Source organism: Melanerpes formicivorus, unplaced genomic scaffold (assembly GCF_026170545.1).
Source record: "Melanerpes formicivorus ecotype bairdi unplaced genomic scaffold, bMelFor1.0.p_v2 SCAF_124, whole genome shotgun sequence".
In the NCBI taxonomy this organism is placed as follows: Eukaryota; Metazoa; Chordata; class Aves; order Piciformes; family Picidae; genus Melanerpes; species Melanerpes formicivorus.
Genome location: NW_027142476.1, coordinates 384,800 through 406,935, shown reverse-complemented (window position 1 = coordinate 406,935; position 22,136 = coordinate 384,800). Strand labels below are relative to the sequence as shown.

The window sequence follows — 22,136 nt, the reverse complement described above, 5'->3', positions numbered from 1 at the left end:
TGCTTCCTGAATTGAGCAGATCTCACAGCCCCCTCCCAAGCTCACACAACGATGCCAGACCATGAAGCAGCCTCACACTCTGCTTTCTTCTGCCCCCCAAGCCTGGTACTACCAGAGCTGCCGGGGGGCTGCCCAGCTTACAGGGTGTTTGAGTGAGTAACCTCTTTCTCCATCGGCCAAGGCAGCTGTCTGTGCTTGCCAAGGCTCTGCTCAAATTCACTCTGTGGCTTTCATTCCTCCTTTTTGCTTTTTCTCCTATGTGCTTTGATTTTTTGAAGTGCCAAAACAAAAGGCACTTTAGGCGCAGCCATGAGGGCTGATTATCAGCACGATACAGGATTCAGATAAGCTCTTGGTTGTTGTTGTTGTTGCTGATGATGCTTAAACCTGGGGGGGGTTGGTGGGTTTTTTCCCTCAGTGTTGTTTTTGGTTTAGTTTCTTTCCAGTAAGCACAAAGAAATAACACTCTGAGTGCCATTTTTTTCATAGAATCAATGAGGTTGGAAAAGACCTCAAAGATAGAATCATAGAATCAATAAGGTTGGCAAAGACCTCAGAGATCATCAAGTCCAACCTGTCACCCAGCACCTCATGACTACTCATCCATGGCTTCAAGTGCCACATCCAAATCCCCTTTTTTTCCCAGTAGCTCTTGAGAAAGGGATTGGGTGAGAGCTGAGTAATGCACCCATTGCTCAAATCTGTCTGTCAGCTTTCTTATGTCTCACAAATCATAGAATCCTAGAATGTTAGAGGGTGGAAGGGACCTCCAGTGATCAATGAGTCTAACCCCCCTGCCAGAAGCAGGATCACAGTATCACAGTATAACTTAGGTTGGAAAGGACCTCGAGGATCATCAAGTCCAACCTATCAACACAGACCTCATGACTAGACCATGGCACCAAGTGCCACATCCAATCCCCTCTTGAACGCCTCCAGGGATGGGGACTCCACCACCTCCCTGGGCAGCACATTCCAATGACGAATGACTCGCTCGGTGAAGAACTTTCTCCTCACCTCGAGTCTAAACCTCCCCTGGCACAACTTGAGACTGTGTCCTCTTGTTCTGGTGCTGGTTGCCTGGGAGAAGAGACCAACCCCTTCCTGGTCACAACCACCCCTCAGGTAGTTGTAGAGGGCAATGAGGTCACCCCTGAGCCTCCTCTTCTCCAGGCTAAGCAACCCCAGCTCCCTCAGCCTCTCCTCACAGGGCTGTGCTCCAGACCCCTCCCCAGCTTTGTTGCCCTTCTCTGGACACCTTCAAGTCTCTCAATGTCCTTCTTAAACTGAGGAGCCCAGAGCTGGACACAGGACTCTAGGTGTGGCCTAACCAAAGCAGAGTACAAGGGCACAATGACTTCCCTGCTCCTGCTGGCCACACTATTCCTAATGCAGACCAGGATGCCTTTGGCCCTCTTGGCCACCTGGGCACACTGTTGGCTCATATTCAGGTGGCTGTCGATCAGCACCCCCAGGTCCCTCTCTGTTTGGCAGCTCTCAGCCACTCTGACCCCAGCCTGTAGCTCTGCATGGGGTTGCTGTGGCCAAAGTGCAGCCCCTGGCACTTGGACTTGTTGAGTGCCATCCCATTGGCTTCTGCCCATCTGTCCAGTCAGTCGAGGTCCCTCTGCAGAGCCTTTCTACCCTCTTACTGACCAACATCTGCTCCTAACTTGGTGTCATCTGCAAACTTGCCAGAAGCAGGATAACTAAGGGTGCTCACAGTATCACAGTGTATTACAGGTTGGAAGGGACCTCCAGTGATCCATGAGTCCAACCCCCCCCGGCCAGAAGCAGGATCACTTAGGGTATTCCACACAGGAAAGCATCCAGGCTAGGTTTGAAAGTCTCCACAGGAGACACCACAACCTCTCTAGGCAGCCTGCTTCAGGGCTCCAGCATCCTCACTGTAAAGAAGTTTCTCCTCATATTGAGGTGAAGTCTTTTGTGCTCAAGTTTGCATACTTCAGGTGAGCTTTCCTGTGGTCTTGCTCAGAACAGAAAACAGATTTGTCACCTCCTGAAGCTCTGTGTTCAGTGGCACAAATGATTTCATGTAGTAAACTGTATGAGATTGAACCCATCCAAGTGCAGCGTTCTACACATTGGCCACAGCAACCCCAGGCAGTGCTACAGGCTGGGGTCAGAGTGGCTGAGAGCAGCCAGGCAGAGAGGGACCTGGGGGTACTGGTTAACAGCAGCTGAACATGAGCCAGCAGTGTGCCCAGAAGGCCAAGGGCATCCTGGCCTGCATCAGGAAGAGTGTGGCCAGCAGGAGCAGGGAAGTCCTTGTGCCCTGTGCTCAGCACTGGTTAGGCCACACCTTGAGTCCTGTGTCCAGTTCTGGGCTCCTCAGTTTAGGAAGGATATTGACTTGCTGGAAGGTGTCCAGAGAAGACCAACAAAGCTGGGGAGGGGTCTGGAGCACAGCCCTGTGAGGAGAGGCTGAGGGAGCTGGGGTTGCTTAGCCTGGAGAAGAGGAGGCTCAGGGGAGACCTTCTTGCTTTCTACAGCTCCCTGAAGGGAGGTTGTAGCCAGGTGGGGGTTGGTCTCTTCTCCCAGGCAGCCAGCACCAGACCAAGAGGACACAGTCTCAAGCTGTGCCAGGGGAGGTTTAGGCTGGAGGTCAGGAGGAAGTTTTACACAGAGAGAGTGATTGGCCATTGGAATGTGCTGCCTGGGGAGGTGGTGGAGTCCCCATCACTGGAGGCGTTTAGGAGGAGATTTGATGGGGTGCCTGGTGCCATGGTTTAGTTGATTAGATGGTGCTGGGTCATAGGTTGGACTTGGTGATCTCGAAGGTCTTTTCCAACCTGGTCTGTTGTGTTGTATTGTGTCCCATCCCATCCCATCCCATCCCATCCCATCCCATCCCATCCCATCCCATCCCATCCCATCCCATCCCATCCCATCCCATCCCATCCCATCCCATCCCATCCCATTCTATTCTATTCTATTCTATTCTATTCTATTCTATTCTATTCTATTCTATTCTATTCTATTCTATTCTATTCTATTCTACTCTACTCTACTCTACTCTACTCCTATTCTATTCTACTCTACTCTATTCTATTCTATTCTATTCTATTCTATTCTATTCTATTCTATTCTATTCTATTCTACAGCAGCAGAGCTCCAGGCTTCCTTGCAGCTGATGTGGGCAGCCTCCCCGTGCTTGCCTGAGCCCTGCCCAGCTGCTGGGGCTGCGCTGCGCTGGATGAGTTTCCTGCAATCAGAAGGGCTTGGGGATAATTCTTTTGCAAAGAGCTGCTGACGTTCTGCCATTTGATCTCCTTCTCTGGGCTTTGATTTTTGAAAGCCTCTGTGTTCTACATGAGTTATAATAAAGTTAGCAGAATCACCAGGGGGAGAAGGGGAAAAGGACTGAAAGCCTTCTCTGGTCTGGAGCGGAGATGAAACAAACCATTTTCTGTTTGTGGTCGTTAGGCAGAGGTGGTTACACTATTCATCTGCAGGGAGACAGTGGTGCTGGGGCACCTCTTCTGTTTTTTCCTTTCAAGCCAGAAGCCTGACTGGTAATTTTTTTTCCTTTCCCTCTCTGCAGACAAATCTCCACACTTCTTGAGGCTGGGGGATGTAGAGGTCAACGCAGGGCAGAATGCTACATTTCAATGCATTGCTACCGGGAGAGATGCAGTGAATAACAAGCTGTGGCTCCAGGTAAGGCCAACTCATGCAGGTCTGTTTGGCTGGAGGACAAGCTGCTTTCTGGAGGTGAAGTGTTTAAATTCCCAAGGCTTTGTTTTGATTCTTTCCCTCCCCCTTCTGCATGCAAAATGGTTAGTTTAAATACAGTTTAAATGGAGAAAGTCAGAGTCACTTTTGTGTCATACTGGAAAAGCTTGCATTAAAAGTGAGAGCAACTGGTGTGGGCAGTCAGGAGGATTGGTCACAGCATCACAGGATGTCAGGGGTTGGAAGGGACCCAAAGAGATCCTCCAGTCCAACCTCCCCTGCCAGAGCAGGACCATACAATCTAGATCATAGTATCATAGTATCAGTCAGGGCTGGAAGGGACCACAAGGATCATCTAGTTCCAACCCCCCTGCCATGGGCAGGGACACCCCACACTAGATCAGCCTGGCCACAGCCTCATCCAGCCTGGGCTTAAACACCTCCAGGGACAGGGCCTCAACCACCTCCCTGGACAACCCATTCCAGAGAACCACCACTCTCATGGGGAAGAACTTCGTCCTCCCCTCCAGCCTCAATCTCCCCACCTCCAGCTTCATTCCATTCCCCCTAGTCCTATCACTGCCTGACATCCTGAGCAGTCCCTCCCCAGCCTTCTTGTAGCCCCCTTCAGATCCTGGAAGGCCACAATGAGGTCACCTCAGAGCCTTCTCTTCTCCAGACTGAACAGCCCCAACTCCTTCAGTCTGTCCTCATAGGAGAAGTGTTCCAGCCCTCTGCTCATCCAGCTCAGGTCACAGAGGAATGCATCCAGGCAGGCCTTGAAATTCTCCAAAGAAGGAGACTCCACACCCCCCCTAGGGAGCCTGTTCCAGTGCTCTGTGACCTTCACAGTGAAGAAGTTCCTCCTTGTGTTGAGGTAGAATGGTCTGTGCTGCAGCTTACATCCAGTGCTCCTTGTCCTATCCCAGGGAGCAAGTGAGCAGAGCCTGTCCCCTCCCTCCTGACCCCCAGCCCTCAGATATTGATAAACCTTTATTAAACCCCCTCTTAGCTCTGTGTGTACCATACAGAAACCTTCAGCACCCACCCTCCCTTTGGAATGGCTTCTCAATACGCCCTTTAAACCTTTGTTCTTGGGGGGGTTGGAGGTGTATTTCTGTTATGTTTTCATGACTGTAAAGGATCCACTTTATGGGAGACATTGTGCTTTGGAATGAAGTACAATCAGGGCTTTAAAATATCTGGCTTTTGGCAGGCGCTGCGCTCGCAAAGGAACCAAAATCAGCTGCTTCAATCTGTTTGATTCGCCTCTTAATAGCGAGTGGAGCTGACTAACCATGAGTAACCAGCTGCATGTAGGCATGTGATGAACTTCAGATTTTAGATGGGTTTTTAAAAGGTGGAATGAGATTAGTTAAAAAAAAACCCCCACCCTCCAGCCTGCTAAGGCTCTGGCTGTGGCACAAGATTAAAACAGGAGCACGAGTGCGGCAGGGGCTGCGCTGCACGAAGGCAGAAGGCAGAGCAGTGGGAATGATTTGTGCTCCATGCCTTTGACTAAGAGCCTGAGTAATTTAATTTGGAGTAGTTTAAATTAAGCAGATGGATAATGTGTTCACTGAGGAAGAGGAGTTTGCTTCCAGGCTTGTCAAACAGAGAGCACACAGTACACAGTGGAAGCGAGCCAGGTTTTGCTATCTCGAAGGCAGGACTGCAGCGAGGGGAGGAGCGTTCCTGCAGACCTGTGAGGCACCACTTCCAGCTGGTCATGGGTCAGCACAGCCTGCTGCAGACAGCCAGCTGGGAATCAGAGAATTGTTTTGGTTGGAAAAGGCCTCTAAGATCACCCAGTCCAACCATCAACCCAGCACCACCATTAAACCGTGTCCCAAAGTGCCATGTTCCAATGCCTGACCACTCCTGCAGTGAAGAAATATTTCCTCATCTCCAACCTAACCCTCCCCTGGCACCATTTCATAGTATCATAGTATCAGTATCAGTCAGGGTTGGAAGGGACCACAAAGATCATCTAGTTCCAACCCCCCTGCCTGGGGCAGGGACACCCCACACTAGATAAGGCTGGCCAGAGCCTTGTCCAGCCTGGCCTTAAACACCTCCAGGCATAGGGCCTCAACCACCTCCCTGGATAACCCACTCCAGTGCTTCACCACTCTCATGATGAAGAACTTCCTCCTCACCCTAATTTTAGGCCACTTCCTCTCCTTCTATCACCTGATCCTAGGGAGAAGAGAACCGACCCCACCTCACTGCAGCCTCCTTTCAGGGAGCTGTAGAGAGCAAGGAGGTCTCCCCTCAGCTTCCTCTTCTCCACACTAAACACCCCCAGTTCCCTCAGCTGCTCCTCCCCAGCTCTGTTCTCCAGACCCTTCAGCCCCTCCATTGCCTTTCCCTGGATACACTCCAGCACCTCAATGTTGAATCTTCCCCATTGCTCAGACAACTCTTGACAGGTTGTCCTTTCTAACTTTCATACCCTCAGCTGCCCAGCTAGAGAATAGAATAGAATAGAATAGAATAGAATAGAATAGAATAGAATAGAATAGAATAGAATAGAATAGAATAGAATAGAATAGAATAGAATAGACCAGGTTGGAAGAGACCTTTGAGATGATCAAGTCCAACCTATTTTCCAACACCATCTAATCAACTAAACCATGGCACCAAGAGCCTCATCCAGTCTCTTCCTCAACACCTGCAGCGATGGTGACTCCACCACCTCCCTGGGCAGCACATTCCAATGGCCAATCTCTCTTTCTATGAAAAACTTCTTCCAACAAGACCTCAGAGATCATCAAGTCCAACCTAGTACCTAACACCTCCTGACAACTAAACCATGGCTCCAAGTGCCACATCCAATCCCCTCTTGAACACCTCCAGGGACAGGGACTCCACCACCTCCCTGGGCAGCACATTCCAGTGGCCAATCTCTCTTGCTGTGAAGAACTTTCTCCTCACCTCCAGCCTAAACCTCCCCTGGCACAGCTTGAGACTGTGTCCTCTTGTTCTGGTGCTGGTTGCCTGGCAGAAGAGACCAACCCCCACCTGGCTTCAACCTCCCTTCAGTTTAGCAGCCAGAGCAATTGAGGATACCTGTTTTGTCCCTCCATATACTTCATGGTTGGTTGGGATCTTTCTTTGGTGTGTGGGGGGGGCTCACAGATGTGGTAATGAAAGGTAAGTTCCCTCTGAGGTCACAATTCTGCTAGCTTGTGCTTCTCAAGTGCCTTAATATTCTTGAAGGTACCTTGCTTCTAAAATTATACACTTGAACTCCACTTCCCCTTCTTGTTTTCCCTTTAGGAGTGCCAAATTGTCACCCATTTAAAGGTGACCCAATTATTTTCTTCTTCCCTCATCCTGCTTGCTCCACAGAAGTGTGGATCAGCAACTTTTCCCCTCTGAGTTCTCTTCCTTAGGCAGGAGAACAAATCACTGCTGGTGTGCACAGCTAATACTGAAGTTATCCCTTCTGCTTAAGAGCTGGGCTGGATACATATGGGCTTTGTGAGGCTCTGGAGTGAGGCTTGGAAAAGGTTTGCCTTAACCTTTGACCAAAGCAGAGATTCATAAAGCCCCAATACCCAGAAAGGAAGAACCAGCAGATCAAATCAAATGCCTAAGTAATTGGTTTTGAGAGCCCTGAGCTGAAACATTCCAGGAATGTATTTTTCTCATAGCAAGAAAAGAAAAGAGGGCCAATGGAAATAAGTAAAATAAGACAAAAAAGGGCAAAAATGAAAAATGAAGAGGGGGGCAAGGTAGGGAATAAGGCACTCTGCAAGTACAGTGGCTGAGAGAAAATAGCTTTTGGTTATGTCCTTATTGAAAGAGAGAAGAAACTTCCTTGGGAAAAGAAAAAGCAGCAAAGTTTGCTGTGAAAACAAATTGTTTGATGAGGAGAGATCCAGGGTGCAGTGTGGGGCAGCAGAGCTTTGTGCAGACAGATCCAAGGTGCAGTGTGGGGCAGCAGAGCTTTGTGCAGAGAGATCCAAGGTGCAGTGTGGCACAGCAGAGCTTTGTGCAGACAGATCCAAGGTGCAGTGTGGGGCAGCAGAGCTTTGTGCAGACAGATCCAAGGTGCAGTGTGGGGCAGCAGAGCTTTGTGCAGAGAGATCCAAGGTGCAGTGTGGCACAGCAGAGCTTTGTGCAGAGAGATCCAAGGTGCAGTGTGGCCCAGCAGAGCTTTGTGCAGAGAGATCCAAGGTGCAGTGTGGGGCAGCAGAGCTTTGTGCAGAGAGATCCAAGGTGCAGTGTGGCACAGCAGAGCTTTGTGCAGAGAGATCCAAGGTGCAGTGTGGGGCAGCAGAGCTTTGTGCAGACAGATCCAAGGTGCAGTGTGGGGCAGCAGAGCTTTGTGCAGAGAGATCCAAGGTGCAGTGTGGGGCAGCAGAGCTTTGTGCAGAGAGATCCAAGGTGCAGTGTGGGGCAGCAGAGCTTTGTGCAGAGAGATCCAAGGTGCAGTGTGGCACAGCAGAGCTTTGTGCAGAGAGATCCAAGGTGCAGTGTGGGGCAGCAGAGCTTTGTGCAGACAGATCCAAGGTGCAGTGTGGGGCAGCAGAGCTTTGTGCAGACAGATCCAAGGTGCAGTGTGGCACAGCAGAGCTTTGTGCAGACAGATCCAAGGTGCAGTGTGGGGCAGCAGAGCTTTGTGCAGACAGATCCAAGGTGCAGTGTGGGGCAGCAGAGCTTTGTGCAGAGAGATCCAAGGTGCAGTGTGGGGCAGCAGAGCTTTGTGCAGAGAGATCCAAGGTGCAGTGTGGCACAGCAGAGCTTTGTGCAGACAGATCCAAGGTGCAGTGTGGGGCAGCAGAGCTTTGTGCAGAGAGATCCAAGGTGCAGTGTGGCACAGCAGAGCTTTGTGCAGAGAGATCCAAGGTGCAGTGTGGCACAGCAGAGCTTTGTGCAGAGAGATCCAAGGTGCAGTGTGGCACAGCAGAGCTTTGTGCAGACAGATCCAAGGTGCAGTGTGGCACAGCAGAGCTTTGTGCAGAGAGATCCAAGGTGCAGTGTGGCACAGCAGAGCTTTGTGCAGAGAGATCCAAGGTGCAGTGTGGCACAGCAGAGCTTTGTGCAGACAGATCCAAGGTGCAGTGTGGCACAGCAGAGCTTTGTGCAGACAGATCCAAGGTGCAGTGTGGGGCAGCAAAGCTTTGTGCAGAGAGATCCAAGGTGCAGTGTGGCACAGCAGAGCTTTGTGCAGAGAGATCCAAGGTGCAGTGTGGGGCAGCAGAGCTTTGTGCAGAGAGATCCAAGGTGCAGTGTGGGGCAGCAGAGCTTTGTGCAGAGAGATCCAAGGTGCAGTGTGGCACAGCAGAGCTTTGTGCAGAGAGATCCAAGGTGCAGTGTGGCACAGCAGAGCTTTGTGCAGACAGATCCAAGGTGCAGTGTGGCACAGCAGAGCTTTGTGCAGAGAGATCCAAGGTGCAGTGTGGGGCAGCAGAGCTTTGTGCAGACAGATCCAAGGTGCAGTGTGGGGCAGCAGAGCTTTGTGCAGAGAGATCCAAGGTGCAGTGTGGCACAGCAGAGCTTTGTGCAGAGAGATCCAAGGTGCAGTGTGGCACAGCAGAGCTTTGTGCAGAGAGATCCAAGGTGCAGTGTGGCGCAGCAGAGCTTTGTGCAGACAGATCCAAGGTGCAGTGTGGGGCAGCAGAGCTTTGTGCAGACAGATCCAAGGTGCAGTGTGGCACAGCAGAGCTTTGTGCAGAGAGATCCAAGGTGCAGTGTGGCACAGCAGAGCTTTGTGCACAGAGATCCAAGGTGCAGTGTGGGGCAGTAGAGCTTTGTGCAGAGAGATCCAAGGTGCAGTGTGGCACAGCAGAGCTTTGTGCAGAGAGATCCAAGGTGCAGTGTGGGGCAGTAGAGCTTTGTGCAGAGAGATCCAAGGTGCAGTGTGGCACAGCAGAGCTTTGTGCAGAGAGATCCAAGGTGCAGTGTGGCACAGCAGAGCTTTGTGCAGAGAGATCCAAGGTGCAGTGTGGGGCAGCAGAGCTTTGTGCAGAGAGATCCAAGGTGCAGTGTGGCACAGCAGAGCTTTGTGCAGAGAGATCCAAGGTGCAGTGTGGCACAGCAGAGCTTTGTGCAGACAGATCCAAGGTGCAGTGTGGCACAGCAGAGCTTTGTGCAGAGAGATCCAAGGTGCAGTGTGGCACAGCAGAGCTTTGTGCAGAGAGATCCAAGGTGCAGTGTGACACAGCAGAGCTTTGTGCAGAGAGATCCAAGGTGCAGTGTGGCACAGCAGAGCTTTGTGCAGAGAGATCCAAGGTGCAGTGTGGCACAGCAGAGCTTTGTGCAGAGAGATCCAAGGTGCAGTGTGGCACAGCAGAGCTTTGTGCAGACAGATCCAAGGTGCAGTGTGGCACAGCAGAGCTTTGTGCAGGGAGATCCAAGGTGCAGTGTGGGGCAGCAGAGCTTTGTGCAGACAGATCCAAGGTGCAGTGTGGCACAGCAGAGCTTTGTGCAGACAGATCCAAGGTGCAGTGTGGCACAGCAGAGCTTTGTGCAGGGAGATCCAAGGTGCAGTGTGGCACAGCAGAGCTTTGTGCAGACAGATCCAAGGTGCAGTGTGGGGCAGCAGAGCTTTGTGCAGACAGATCCAAGGTGCAGTGTGGGGCAGCAGAGCTTTGTGCAGAGAGATCCAAGGTGCAGTGTGGCACAGCAGAGCTTTGTGCAGAGAGATCCAAGGTGCAGTGTGGGGCAGCAGAGCTTTGTGCAGGGAGATCCAAGGTGCAGTGTGGCACAGCAGAGCTTTGTGCAGAGAGATCCAAGGTGCAGTGTGGCACAGCAGAGCTTTGTGCAGAGAGATCCAAGGTGCAGTGTGGCACAGCAGAGCTTTGTGCAGGGAGATCCAAGGTGCAGTGGGGCAGCAGAGCATTGTGCAGACAGATCCAAGGTGCAGTGTGGCACAGCAGAGCTTTGTGCAGACAGATCCAAGGTGCAGTGTGGGGCAGCAGAGCTTTGTGCAGACAGTTCCAAGGTGCAGTGGGGCAGCAGAGCATTGTGCAGACAGATCCTTGCCTCTGTTGAATTGGGGAGCCCAAAATTGGACACATTACTCCAGGTATGGTTTCTGCCTGGCAGAGTAGATCAGGAAGAGAACCTCTCTAGCCCTGCTGGCCCCTCTCTTCTTGATGCACCCCCTGATGCCCCTGTCTCCCTTGCCTACAAGGGCAATTTGCTCTCCCAGAAGTAAAAGTGGATCTTGGTAGCACATCTCCTTGTTGGGTTCTGTGTAACCTTCCTGTTCCAATGGGAGATGATCTGTGTGTGTGTGCACATTTCCATACTTGTGCTTTTCTCACTGTATATATAATTAAGTGCACATAGCTTTATGTCTGCTGCTACAGTGACAGACTTCTCACCAGCTCCTTTCCCATCAAAGCACATTTGTAAACATTTCAGACAGATAGGAATTAACATTGAGTTGATCTTCTCCTGACTCCCATGGCTGAAGGTTCTGCTCCTGTTTGTTTGCAGGTTGTATCTGGTGTCTTGTCCCCTTTCACAGCATTTTGCACCCCCACTGGACCAAGGTGTGGGACAGTCAGAGCTCTGTCATTGCAAGAGAAGCTCTAAAGATAACAGAAGTCTTTAGGAGCTGCAGCTGCATTAATATGAAACAAATATTTGCACAGGCAGAGATTGAACTGGTTGAACAAGGTGATGTGAGCCTACAGGAAGGCTGGGGAGGGGCTGCTCAGGATCTCAGGGAGTGATAGGACTAGGGGGAATGGAATGAAGCTGGAGGTGGGGAGATTGAGGCTGGAGGTGAGGAGGAAGTTCTTCCCCATGAGAGTGGTGAAGCCCTGGAATGGGTTGTGCAGGGAGGTGGTTGGGGCCCTGTCCCTGGAGGTGTTTAAGCCCAGGCTGGATGAGGCTGTGGCCAGGCTGATCTAGTGTGGGGTGTCCCTGCCCATGGCAGTGGGGTTGGAACTAGATGATCCTTGTGGTCCCTTCCAACCCTGACTGATACTGTGATACTATGATACCTTTTGTGAGTCTGTGAACAGCAGCAGCTGTGGGAGCAGGGCAGCAATGCAGCTCTCAAATCTTGTTCTTCTTCACCTTCCCAACCTCATCTTCTACTGAACCTATTACAGTTGTGAGCTGAAGGACTCAGTCATTAGCAAACTCTGGATGAGTTTCAGAGTCCTTTGTTTTTGTTTAAAGTGAGCACTGATGTTGGTTCTGAGCTGCATTCAGTTTTAGTAGGGATGATCTCTTTTTGCCCTCCTGTGTGTGATGCTCTGGGGTTTTGGTCTTGGTTGTTGTGGGATTGATTGGGTGATTGGTTTTTCTTGTTATTTCCCCCCTTCTCTTAAAATTTCATACAATGCCAGGGGCTGGAAGGGACCTCCAGAGATCATCCAATCCAACCTCCCTGCCAGAGCAGGATCACCCAGAGCAGATCACACAGGAACACCTCCAGGCAGGTTTCTTGTGAGGTTTCCAGAGAAGGAGACTCCACAACCCCCCTGGGCAGCCTGTTCCAGGCCTCTGTGACCCTCACAGGGAAAAATGCTTCCTCCTGTTTCCATGGAAATTCCTCTGCCTCAGCTTCCACCACTGCCCCTTGTGCTGGCATTGAGTATCACCCAGCAGAGCCTGGCTCCAGCCTCTGGGCACTCACCCTTTGCATCTTTATAAACATGAATGAGGTCCCCCTCAGGCTCCTCCTATCCAAGCTCCAGAGCCCTTGGGTCCCTCAGGCTCTCCTCATAAGGAAAATGTTCCACTCCTTTAATCATCTTTGTGGCTCTGTGTTAGACTCTTAGCAGCTCCCTCAGGCCCTTCTTGACCTGAGGGGCCCAGAACTGGATGCAATACTCCAGATGCAGGCTCACCAGGGCAGAGTCCTGTGTCTCACACCAGCAGCTGTAGCTTGGTGCCACTGAAGCAGCTGGGTTGTTTGATAGGACTCGAGGTGATAACGGAGCTTTGCCATTTGCTATACTTTGGTGCATTCTGTGATTCTGTGCTCTATCTTAGGAATTAGAGGTCTCTTCCAACCCTAACATGTGCACACAGTAGAGGTTCTTGACAAAGAGTTGTCTCTTGCAGGAGGTCAGCATACCTATGTGGGCGTTTTAGCTTAGAAGATTGGGGCACATCAAGAGGACTGTAGCCAGCAGGTTGAGGGAGGTTCTCCTCCCCCTTTACTCTGCCCTGGTGAAACCACTCCTGGAATGCTGTATCAAATTTTGGGCTACCCAATTCGAGAGAGACAGGGACCTGCTGGAGAGAGTCCAGCAGAAGGCTGTGAGGATGATGAATGGCCTTGAACATCTCCCCTATGAAGAAAGATTGTGAGACCTGAGGCAGTGTGGTCTCCAGGCTCTGTTATCACCTCACCTTGCTGCTTTGTGCACAGGGACTTGCTGAATTAGTATAAATAGGACCCCTTTTAATTCTCTGGCCTTTATTTTCTGTCTCCTGTGAGACACCAGCACACATTCCAGTGGAGTTCTGTCAGTAAATAACCTTGCAAACAAGTCACTCCTGTGCATTAATCCCGTGCCACAGGATGGATATGTGTGAAGTATTAAATATTTGACAGAACAGTGCCCACAGGGCATTTGGAAGCATGAAAACATGGGGGAAGTGAGGTGGGGGGAAATGAGGGGGGGAGAGTGTGTCCCTGTTTGCCCATTTAATGTGGAGCTTCCTATGTGGGGAAAGCTTCCCTTGTTTTAAACTTCGTTTCCTTGCTCAGGCAGCGGAGAAGCAGAATGAGCCGAGCAGAGCAGAGAGCATTTGGGTACACAAAGGCTGCAGAGAGCTGTGTGCTGGCCAGCATTTCTTCTGTGGCTCTAATTGGGCTATCAGAGGCATTGGGTTTTGTGCATAATCAGGCTGTGTTTAGCAGCCTCCCGAGCTGGGAAGCATTGTGGCTCCCCGAAGCCCAGGACGATTTGCAGTGTCTTAGCGATGTCCGGCTGAAGCGGCCCCCGGCGCGCTGCGCAGCATAGAGCTTTCTGCTGGAACAGCTGTTAAACCATATGTCCTGGCACCTGGCTGGGGTGCTGGTAACTGCAGCACTAATGACTCCATCCATCACTGCTGAGCTTTGCATTAGGGCAGCCTCGGATTAGGGAAAGCGGCTTGGCGGGGCCGGGCGGCCGTGCGGTGCCGCGCTCTGCGCCCAGGCCCTTCGTGTAGGCACAGCTCACGTTGTGCCAAGCTGGGAAAGGTTCCTGCTTGGAGCATGTCCAGAGAAGGGCCATGAGGATGAGCAGAGGGCTGGAACACCCCTCCTGTGAGGACAGACTGAGAGAGTTGGGGCTGTTCAGTCTGGAGAAGAGAAGGCTCCCAGGAGACCTAATTGTAGCCTTCCAGTATCTGAAGGGGGCTCCAAGAAGGCTGGGGAGGGACTTTTGAGGGTGTCAGGGAGGGATAGGACTTGGGGAGGATGGAGCAAAACTAGAAATGGGGAGATTGAGATTGGCTGTGAGGAAGAAGTTGCTCCCCATGAGGGTGGTGAGAGCCTGGCACAGGTTGCCCAGGGAGGTGGTGGAAGCCTCCTGCCTGGAGGTGTTTGCAGCCAGGCTGGATGTGGCTGTGAGCAACCTGCTGTAGTGTGAGGTGTCCCTGCCCATGGCAGGGGGGTTGGAACTGGCTGAGTCTTGAGGTCTCTTCCAACCCTAACAGTTCTATGATTCTGTTTTAAATTCTATTTCTGTTTTAGTTATTCATATGATAGCTTTTTTTGTGTGTCTGTGTTAGATTAAATTCAGAACAGGAGGAGCTGTAGTTTTGTTGTGTTTTTTTTACCAAGAGACAGCAAATGTTCTTTTGGTTTGTGTAGTGGGATGATCAGGGATGCTGTAGTTTGACTTTTGCTCCTTTGCTGCTGGTGGATTTCATTACAGTGAAGTAAATTAGGGTTGCCACCTCTGAAGGGCCAGATGGCTCACAATGAGATTACCTCATGAGAACTCTTGCTTTCTCCAGTAAGGGAATGCAGTGACTTGTGAGAGAGACTCAGCTGCTGCAAAGTGTATAGCTTTGGATTCATAGAATCATAGAATCATTCAGGTTGGAAACAAACCCCTGGGAGCCTCCAGTCCAACCATTAACCCTGCTCTACAAGGTTCACCCATAAACCATCTCCCCAGCATGGCGTTTAAACAACCTTTAAACTCATCCAGGGTTGGTGACTCCGCCACCTCCCTGGGCAGCTCATTCCTACATCTGACCACTCCTCCTGTGAAAAGCTTTTCCTGATGTCCAGGCTAAACCTGCCCTGTTGCAGTCTGAGACTGTTCCCTCTTGTTCTATCACTAATTAAGTGTGAGGAGAGACCAGGACCAAGCTCTCTACAACCTCCTTTCAGGTAGTTATACACAGCAACAAGCTCTCCCCTCAGGCTCCTCTGTTTCACACTAACCATCCCCAGCTGCTTCAGTTGCTCTTCATCAGATTTATTCTCTAGGCCCTTCACAGCTTCCTTGCCCTCCTCTGCCCTGGCTCCAGCACCTCCACATCTCTCTTGTATTGAGGTGCCCAAAACTGGACACAACACTCAAGGTGTGGCCTCCCCAGAGCTGAGAACAGGGGGAAGTTACAGCAGTGCAGGCAACCAGGATGTCTAACAGTAATCTTGGGCTGCCCTGTGCTGCAGGGTAAGAACTTGGCTTGTCAGGTGTGGTCAAGATCTTCAGTAGGTACTTGCATGTATTGCTTTTTCTTCTAGTAAATGAACATATATCCAAGAATCACAGAATGCATTAGGTTGGAAGGGACCCTCAAAGGTCATCTTGTCCAACCCCCTGCAGTCAGCAGGGACACCTCCGACTAGAGCAGGTTGCTCTGGGCCCAAGCAAGTTTGTCCTTGATTTTCTCCAAGGATAGGGCCTCAACCACATCCCTGGGCAGCCTGTTCCAGTATTTCACCACCCTCATAGTAAAGAGCTTCCTCCTGATGTCCAACCTAAATCTCCCCTGCTCCAGTTTCAAACCATTGCCCCTCATCCTATCACTTCAATCCCTTCTAAACAGTCCCTCTGCAGGCTTCCTGTAGGTTCCCTTCAGATATTGAAATGCAGCTTTATGGTCTCCCTTCTCTTCTCCAGGCTGCACTACCCCAACTCTCTCAGCCTGTCTTCATAGGAGAGATGTTCCAGCCCTCTGATCATCTTTGTGGCCTCCTCTGGACCCTGTGCAGCAGGTCCATGTCCTTCTTGTGTTTGGGGTCCCATAGCTGGACATAGGGTTTCAGGAGCACAGAGCAGAGTGGCAGAATCACCTCTCCTTACCTTCTGTCCATGCTGCTTTTGATGGGGTCCACTTCTTTTGATACAGTTGTTTGCAAAGTAAATTCTTAATCTGCCTTCTTGTGCGTGTAGGGAGGCCAGCAGGGTAAAGTATCACAGTATCACAGTATAACTAAGGTGGGAAGAGACCTCGAGGATCATTGAGTCCAACCTGTCACCACAGACCTCATGACTAGACCATGGCACCAAGTGCCACATCGAATCCCCTCTTGAATGCCTCCAGGGACGATGACTCCACCACCTCCCTGGGCAGCACATTCCAATGATGAATGACTCGCTCGGTGAAGAACTTTCTCCTCACCTCCAGCCTAAACCTCCCCTGGCACAGCTTGAGACTGTGTCCTCTTGTTCTGGTGCTGGTTGCCTGGGAGAAGAGACCAACCCCCACCTGGCTACAACCTCCTTTCAGGTAGTTGTAGAGGGCAATGAGGTCTCCCCTGAGCCTCCTCTTCTCCAGGCTAAACAATCCCAGCTCCCTCAGCTGCCCAGGGAGGTGGTGGAGTCCCCATCCCTGGCGGTGTTCCAGAAACCTGTGGCTCTGGCACTGTGGGACATGGTTTAGTGGCCATGGTGGGGTGGGGTTGATGGTTGGCCTGGATGATCCTGGAGGTCTCTTCCAACCAAAACAGTTCTGTGAAATGTGAGTTGCAGCAGAGGGACTCACTCTAGGGCCACACTCATTTCCATCTCATGTCTGACTTCTGCTGCTATCCTCCCTGCCCTGCTCAGATGAGTTTGTTCAGTTGCCTTCCTGGAATATTGGAGGCAGCAGCTGAACTTTCTCCACACCCAGCCCCCTCAGGAGTCTTAATTACTTTATCATCTTCTGGTCTGACCCTGAGAAGTGAAAAGTCATGTGCTGGGGACTCCAGGGGAACTGCTCACGAGGGGCTGCAGTCTGGCAAGAAGCACTCAGCAATTCTGTGTCTAAAATGTGAATAAGTCCTTCACAGACAATTCTCTCCTAAGAAGCAGCTAGGTCTGTCTAGGCATAGCATTGAAACTGCAGTTCCAATTCATAATCTGCATGAAAACCAAGGAAAAAAGAAAGCCCCAAACAATATAATTCTTAGTCTTCAATCATGTATTTGTGAATTAAACTGACAGAGGGGGGAAAAAAATCCACTTACTCTGTCATTTGCATCAATTTAGGTGGAGGGGGGGAACAAAATGACATCAATTTTTTTTTATGCTAGAATTATTTCTGTTAGAAAAGACCTCTAAGATAAAGCATGACAGCTGTTTCTCATTCCTTATGATAAATAGCTGTCATGCTTTATTAAGTTCCTGGCATGTTTAATCAGTTTAATAAATAAATTGGCTAAAGGAATCTAAAAGAAGCCAATAAAAATAATGATAAAGCTGTAATTATTTTTTTTCTAGAGCTTTCTTCCTTTGGAAGTGTTGTCCTCAGTGCTCTGTGTGTGTGTGTGTGTGTGCTGGAAAGGGGCAGGCAGCTCCATGCAGACAGAATTTGAATAGGATAGGATGGAATGGAATGGAATGGAATGGAATGGAATGGAATGGAATGGAATGGAATGGAATAGAATAGAATAGAATAGAATAGAATAGAATAGAATAGAATAGAATAGAATAGAATAGAATAGACCAGATCAGGTTGGAAGAGACCTTCAAGGTCATCACATCCAACCTCTCATCCAACACCACCCAATCAACTAAACCATAGCACCAAGCAGCCTATCAAGTCTCCTCCTAAACACCCTGGCAATCCCAGGCACAAATGCAGGCTGGGCAGGGACTGGCTGGAAAGCAGCCCTGAGGAGAGAGCCTTGGGGGTGCTGGGGGAGGAGAAGCTCACCAGGAGCTCTCAGTGTGCACTTGCAGCCCAGAAAGCCAATCAAGGTCCTGGGCTGCATCAGGAGAAGTGTGGCCAGCAGGGCAAGGGAGGTGATTCTCCCCCTCTGCTCAGCTCTGGGGAGACCCCACCTGGAGTCCTGCCTCCAGTTCTGGAGCCCCTATTGCAAGAGGGATCTGGAGGTGCTGGAAAGTGTCCAGAGAAGGGCCAGGAGGATGAGCAGAGGGCTGGAGCTGCTCTGCTGTGAAGACAGACTGAAGGAGTTGGGGCTGTTCAGTCTGGAGAAGAGAAGGCTCTGAGGTGACCTCATTGTGGCCTTCCAGGATCTGCAGAGGGCTCCAGGAAGGCTGGGGAGGGACTGCTCAGGATCTCAGGCAGTGATAGGACTAGGGGGAATGGAATGAAGCTGGAGGTGGGGAGATTGAGGCTGGAGGTGAGGAGGAAGTTCTTCCCCATGAGAGTGGTGAAGCCCTGGAATGGGTTGTCCAGGGAGGTGGTTGGGGCCCTGTCCCTGGAGGTGTTTAAGGCCAGGCTGGCTGAGGCTGTGGCCAGGCTGATCTAGTGTGGGGTGTCCCTGGTTTTGTTGCACCAAAGCTCCTTGGACAGTCTCTTGGGTCATGCCCTGCTCTCCACACAAATCTTGCCCTCTCCTCAACTTCTCAGGCCATGCAGATTATTTGTTTCAGTTTTGGGCTCCCCAGTTCTGGAGGGACAGGGATCTGCTGGAGAGGGTCCAGGGGTGGACTGTGAGGATGATTCAGGGACTGGAGCACTGCCTGGGGAGGAGAGGTTGAGGGACCTGGGACTCTGTAAAAGAAAGTCCTTAGAGGGGATTTAATAAATGCTTATCAATATCTGAGGGCTGGGGGTCAGGAGGGAGGGGACAGGCTCTGCTCACTTGCTCCCTGGGATAGGACAAGGAGCAATGGATGTAAGCTGCAGCACAGGAGGTTTCACCTCAACACAAGGAGGAACTTCTTTACTGTAGGGGTCACAGAGCCCTGGAGCAGGCTGCCCAGAGAGGTTGTGGAGTCTCCTTCTCTGGAGCCTTTCAAGCCCCATCTGGATGCTAGATTGACCTGAGCTAAATTGTATGGTCCTGCTCTGGCTGGGGGGTTGGACTCAATGATCTCTTTGGGTCCCTTCCAACCCCTGATATCCTGTGACCCTGTGATCATGGCCACCCTTTGGTGATGCTAATCCTTAGGGAGGGAGTGTGTTTTCCAGGAAGGGTTTTGTCATTCCCAGTCAGTTGTCTGCAGGAGCTCAGGAGGGAAGGCGAGAAGGGAGTGAGCAGGGGCCAGCTGCAGTGGCCGCTGCTGCCAGAGTCATCTGTGTGTCACTCCAGCTGAAGTGTTGACATCTTCTGATCTCTGGAGGCACCCCAGCATCCAGCTGAGAGCCTGAGAAGGAAACCAGACTTGACTTTAATTATTAGCAATGCAGCAAATGTAGTTTGAGGTGTTTACACTGAGGAAGGCAAAGGGATGTGTAAGGTTGAGCTGTCCAGGCTGATCAAAATCACTGCTGTGGGGAGAAGAAGGAAAAAAGGAGTCCAGGCAAATTCAGAGGAAGCATCACCACAGAAAGTGATGACCTCCTTGTGGCCTTCCAGTATCTGAAGGGGGCCTACGGGAGGGCTGGGGAAGGACTGCTCAGGCTCTCAGGGAGTGATAGGACTAGGGGGAATGGAATGGAGCTGGAGGTGGGGAGATTCAGGCTGGAGGTGAGGAGGAAGTTCTTCCCCATGAGAGTGGTGAGGCCCTGGAATGGGTTGTGCAGGGAGGTGGTTGGGGCCCTGTCCCTGGAGGTGTTTAAGCCCAGGCTGGCTGAGGCTCTGGCCAGGCTGATCTAGTGTGGGGTGTCCCTGCCCATGGCAGGGGGGTTGGAACTAGATGATCCTTGTGGTCCCTTCCAACCCAGACTGATACTATGATACTATGATAGTATTGAGATTGGATATGAGGAAGAAGTTGTTTCCCATGAGGGTGGTGAGAGCCTGGCACAGATTGCCCAGGGAGGTGGTGGAAGCCTCATCCCTGGAGCCAGGCTGGATGTGGCTGTGAGCAACCTGCTGTAGTGTGAGGTGTCCCTGCCCATGGCAGGGGGGTTGGAACTGGCTGATCCTTGAGGTCCCTTCCAACCCTAACAATTCCATGATTCTATGATTCTGCTTGCACAGCAAAAGCCAAAATAACACTTTTCAACCTGAGGAGTTGAGAGGGAAATGCAGATAGGTTTTGTCTTTGGATTATGTGTGTTTCTCCCCCTCCCCTATACTTAAAATGAGGTTGCTGTCAAATGGGTGTTAGCTTCTCCCAAGTAACTAGTGATGGAACAAGAGGGAATAGCCTCAAGCTGCACCAGTGGAGGTTTAGGCTGCACGTTCAATGGTTGGACTTATCATAGTATCAGTCAGGGTTGGAAGGGACCACAAGGATCATCTAGTTCCAACCCCCCTGCCATGGGCAGGGACACCTCACACTCCATCAGGCTGGCCAGAGCCTCATCCAGCCTGGGCTTAAACACCTCCAGGGACAGGGCCTCAACCACCTCCCTGCACAACCCATTGCAGGGCTTCACCACTCTCATGGGGAAGAACTTCCTCCTCACGTGATGATCTTAGAGGTCTCTTCCCAGCAAACCAATTCTGAGGTCAGGAGAAATCATTGCACTTGAAAGGGCTCTCAGGCACTGGAACAGGCTGCCCAGGGAGGTTGTGGAGTCACCATCCCTGGAGGTGTTTAAAAGCTGTGTAGATGTGGTGCTTGGGGGATATGGCTTAGTGGTGGACTTGGTAGAGTAGGGCTGATGGTTGGACTGGATGATCTTTGAGGTCTTGTCCAACCTAAATTATTCTAGGACTCTAAATCATAGAGTCATAGAATCAGTAAGGTTGGACAAGACCTCAAAGATCATCCAGTCCAACCTGTCACCCAAGACCTCATAACTATTAAACCATGGCACCAAGTGCCATGTCCAACCCCCTCTTGAACACCTCCAGGGATGGGGACTCCACCACCTCCCTGGGCAGCACATTCCAGTGGCCAATCTTTCTTGCTGGGAAGAACTTTCTCCTCACCTCCAGCCTAAACCTCCCCTGGCACAGCTTGAGACTGTGTCCTCTTGTTCTGGTGCTGGTTGTCAGGGACAAGAAACCAACCCCCGCCTGGCTACAACCTCCCTTCAGGGAGTTGGAGAGAGCAAGAAGGTCTCCCCTGAGCCTCCTCTTCTCCAGGCTAAGCAACCCCAGCTCCCTCAGCCTCTCCTCACAGGGCTGTGCTCCAGACCCCTCCCCAGCCTCCTTGCCCTTCTCTGGACACCTTCAAGTCTCTCAATGTCCTTCTGAAACTGAGGGGCCCAGAACTGGACACAGGACTCAAGGAGTGGCCTCAGCAGTGCTGAGTTCTGCCAGTTAAATAAGATGTCAGGGGTTAGCTGCTTCTGCTTCCTTTCAGGCTGTGGAATGTGCATTGAAATGTAATTTCATGTGTCTTCCATGCTTGCTTTCTTTCACGAGGCAGGAAGGAGGAGTTGAGGGCTGATTGTTAATTTGCCTGTGGTTGGGGTTTAGTTGAAGCTGTGCAGACTTTACTGTTGACTTGGGTTGAAACAGAGATGGTCTCAATGAACTGCCTTAAAAATACATTCATGCAACCATGTTGCTATCCAATTAAAAAGAGCCTTGAAGTCAGAGAGACCTACTCGAGGTCAGTGTTTTAAATGCTGGAAATGCCAGGTTTGAGGACATTTTCCCACATGCTTAAGTAATTGAAATGCCAGATTTAAGGCTGTTTCCCCACATGCTTATGTGTCTTCTAATCAAGTGTTTACAGAGTGTAGCTCTTTGTGAAGCCCAGAGTTATTTTCACCCAAGGAGGGGGACTGCCTGGTGGTGACCTCTCCTAAATGAACAATTCAGGGTTATCAAACCAGACAGCCAGGGACTGGAGGAGCCAAGGCTTGCACAGGGCACAGCCATTACCTATTAGGATAACTCCACATTAATTGTAAATTGAATTTTTAAAACCTAATTGAGCAGCATTTTCAAGCTCTGTTCAGTGTGAGCAGGACATAAATTGAAGCAGTATGTACCAGGAGCTGTCTAATAAGCAGAGAGCACTGCTGCCTTTCTTTCCTCTCCTTTAAAATCAGTGGTAATGCCCTGACATTAAAAAGGAGAATTTAATTAAGGGATTGTGGCAGTGCAGCTGAACTCTGACTGGCTAATGGCTTACTGGTGCAAGAGATATCCACTGGAATGAGGGCAGGGGATTGTGTTTCAGGAGTCATTTTTCAAGGGAGGACTCTCTGCTGTTTCATCATGTAATAGACAGGAAAAGATGTGAATAGGATAGAATAGAAATAGCATG

At 50.8% G+C, this 22,136-nt stretch overlaps 1 protein-coding gene across 9 annotated transcripts in view; it reads left to right on the top strand.

Moving 5' to 3' along the window:
- Nucleotides 1-22,136, top strand: part of PTPRK (protein tyrosine phosphatase receptor type K) — a 595,004-nt gene that overhangs the window by 241,416 nt on the left and 331,452 nt on the right. For all 9 annotated transcript variants that reach the window (XM_068167885.1, XM_068167878.1, XM_068167884.1 and 6 more), the window contains exon 5: nucleotides 3,566-3,681. In XM_068167885.1, the coding sequence (XP_068023986.1) occupies nucleotides 3,566-3,681 (116 nt within the window). The remainder of the gene's footprint in view (nucleotides 1-3,565; nucleotides 3,682-22,136) is intronic.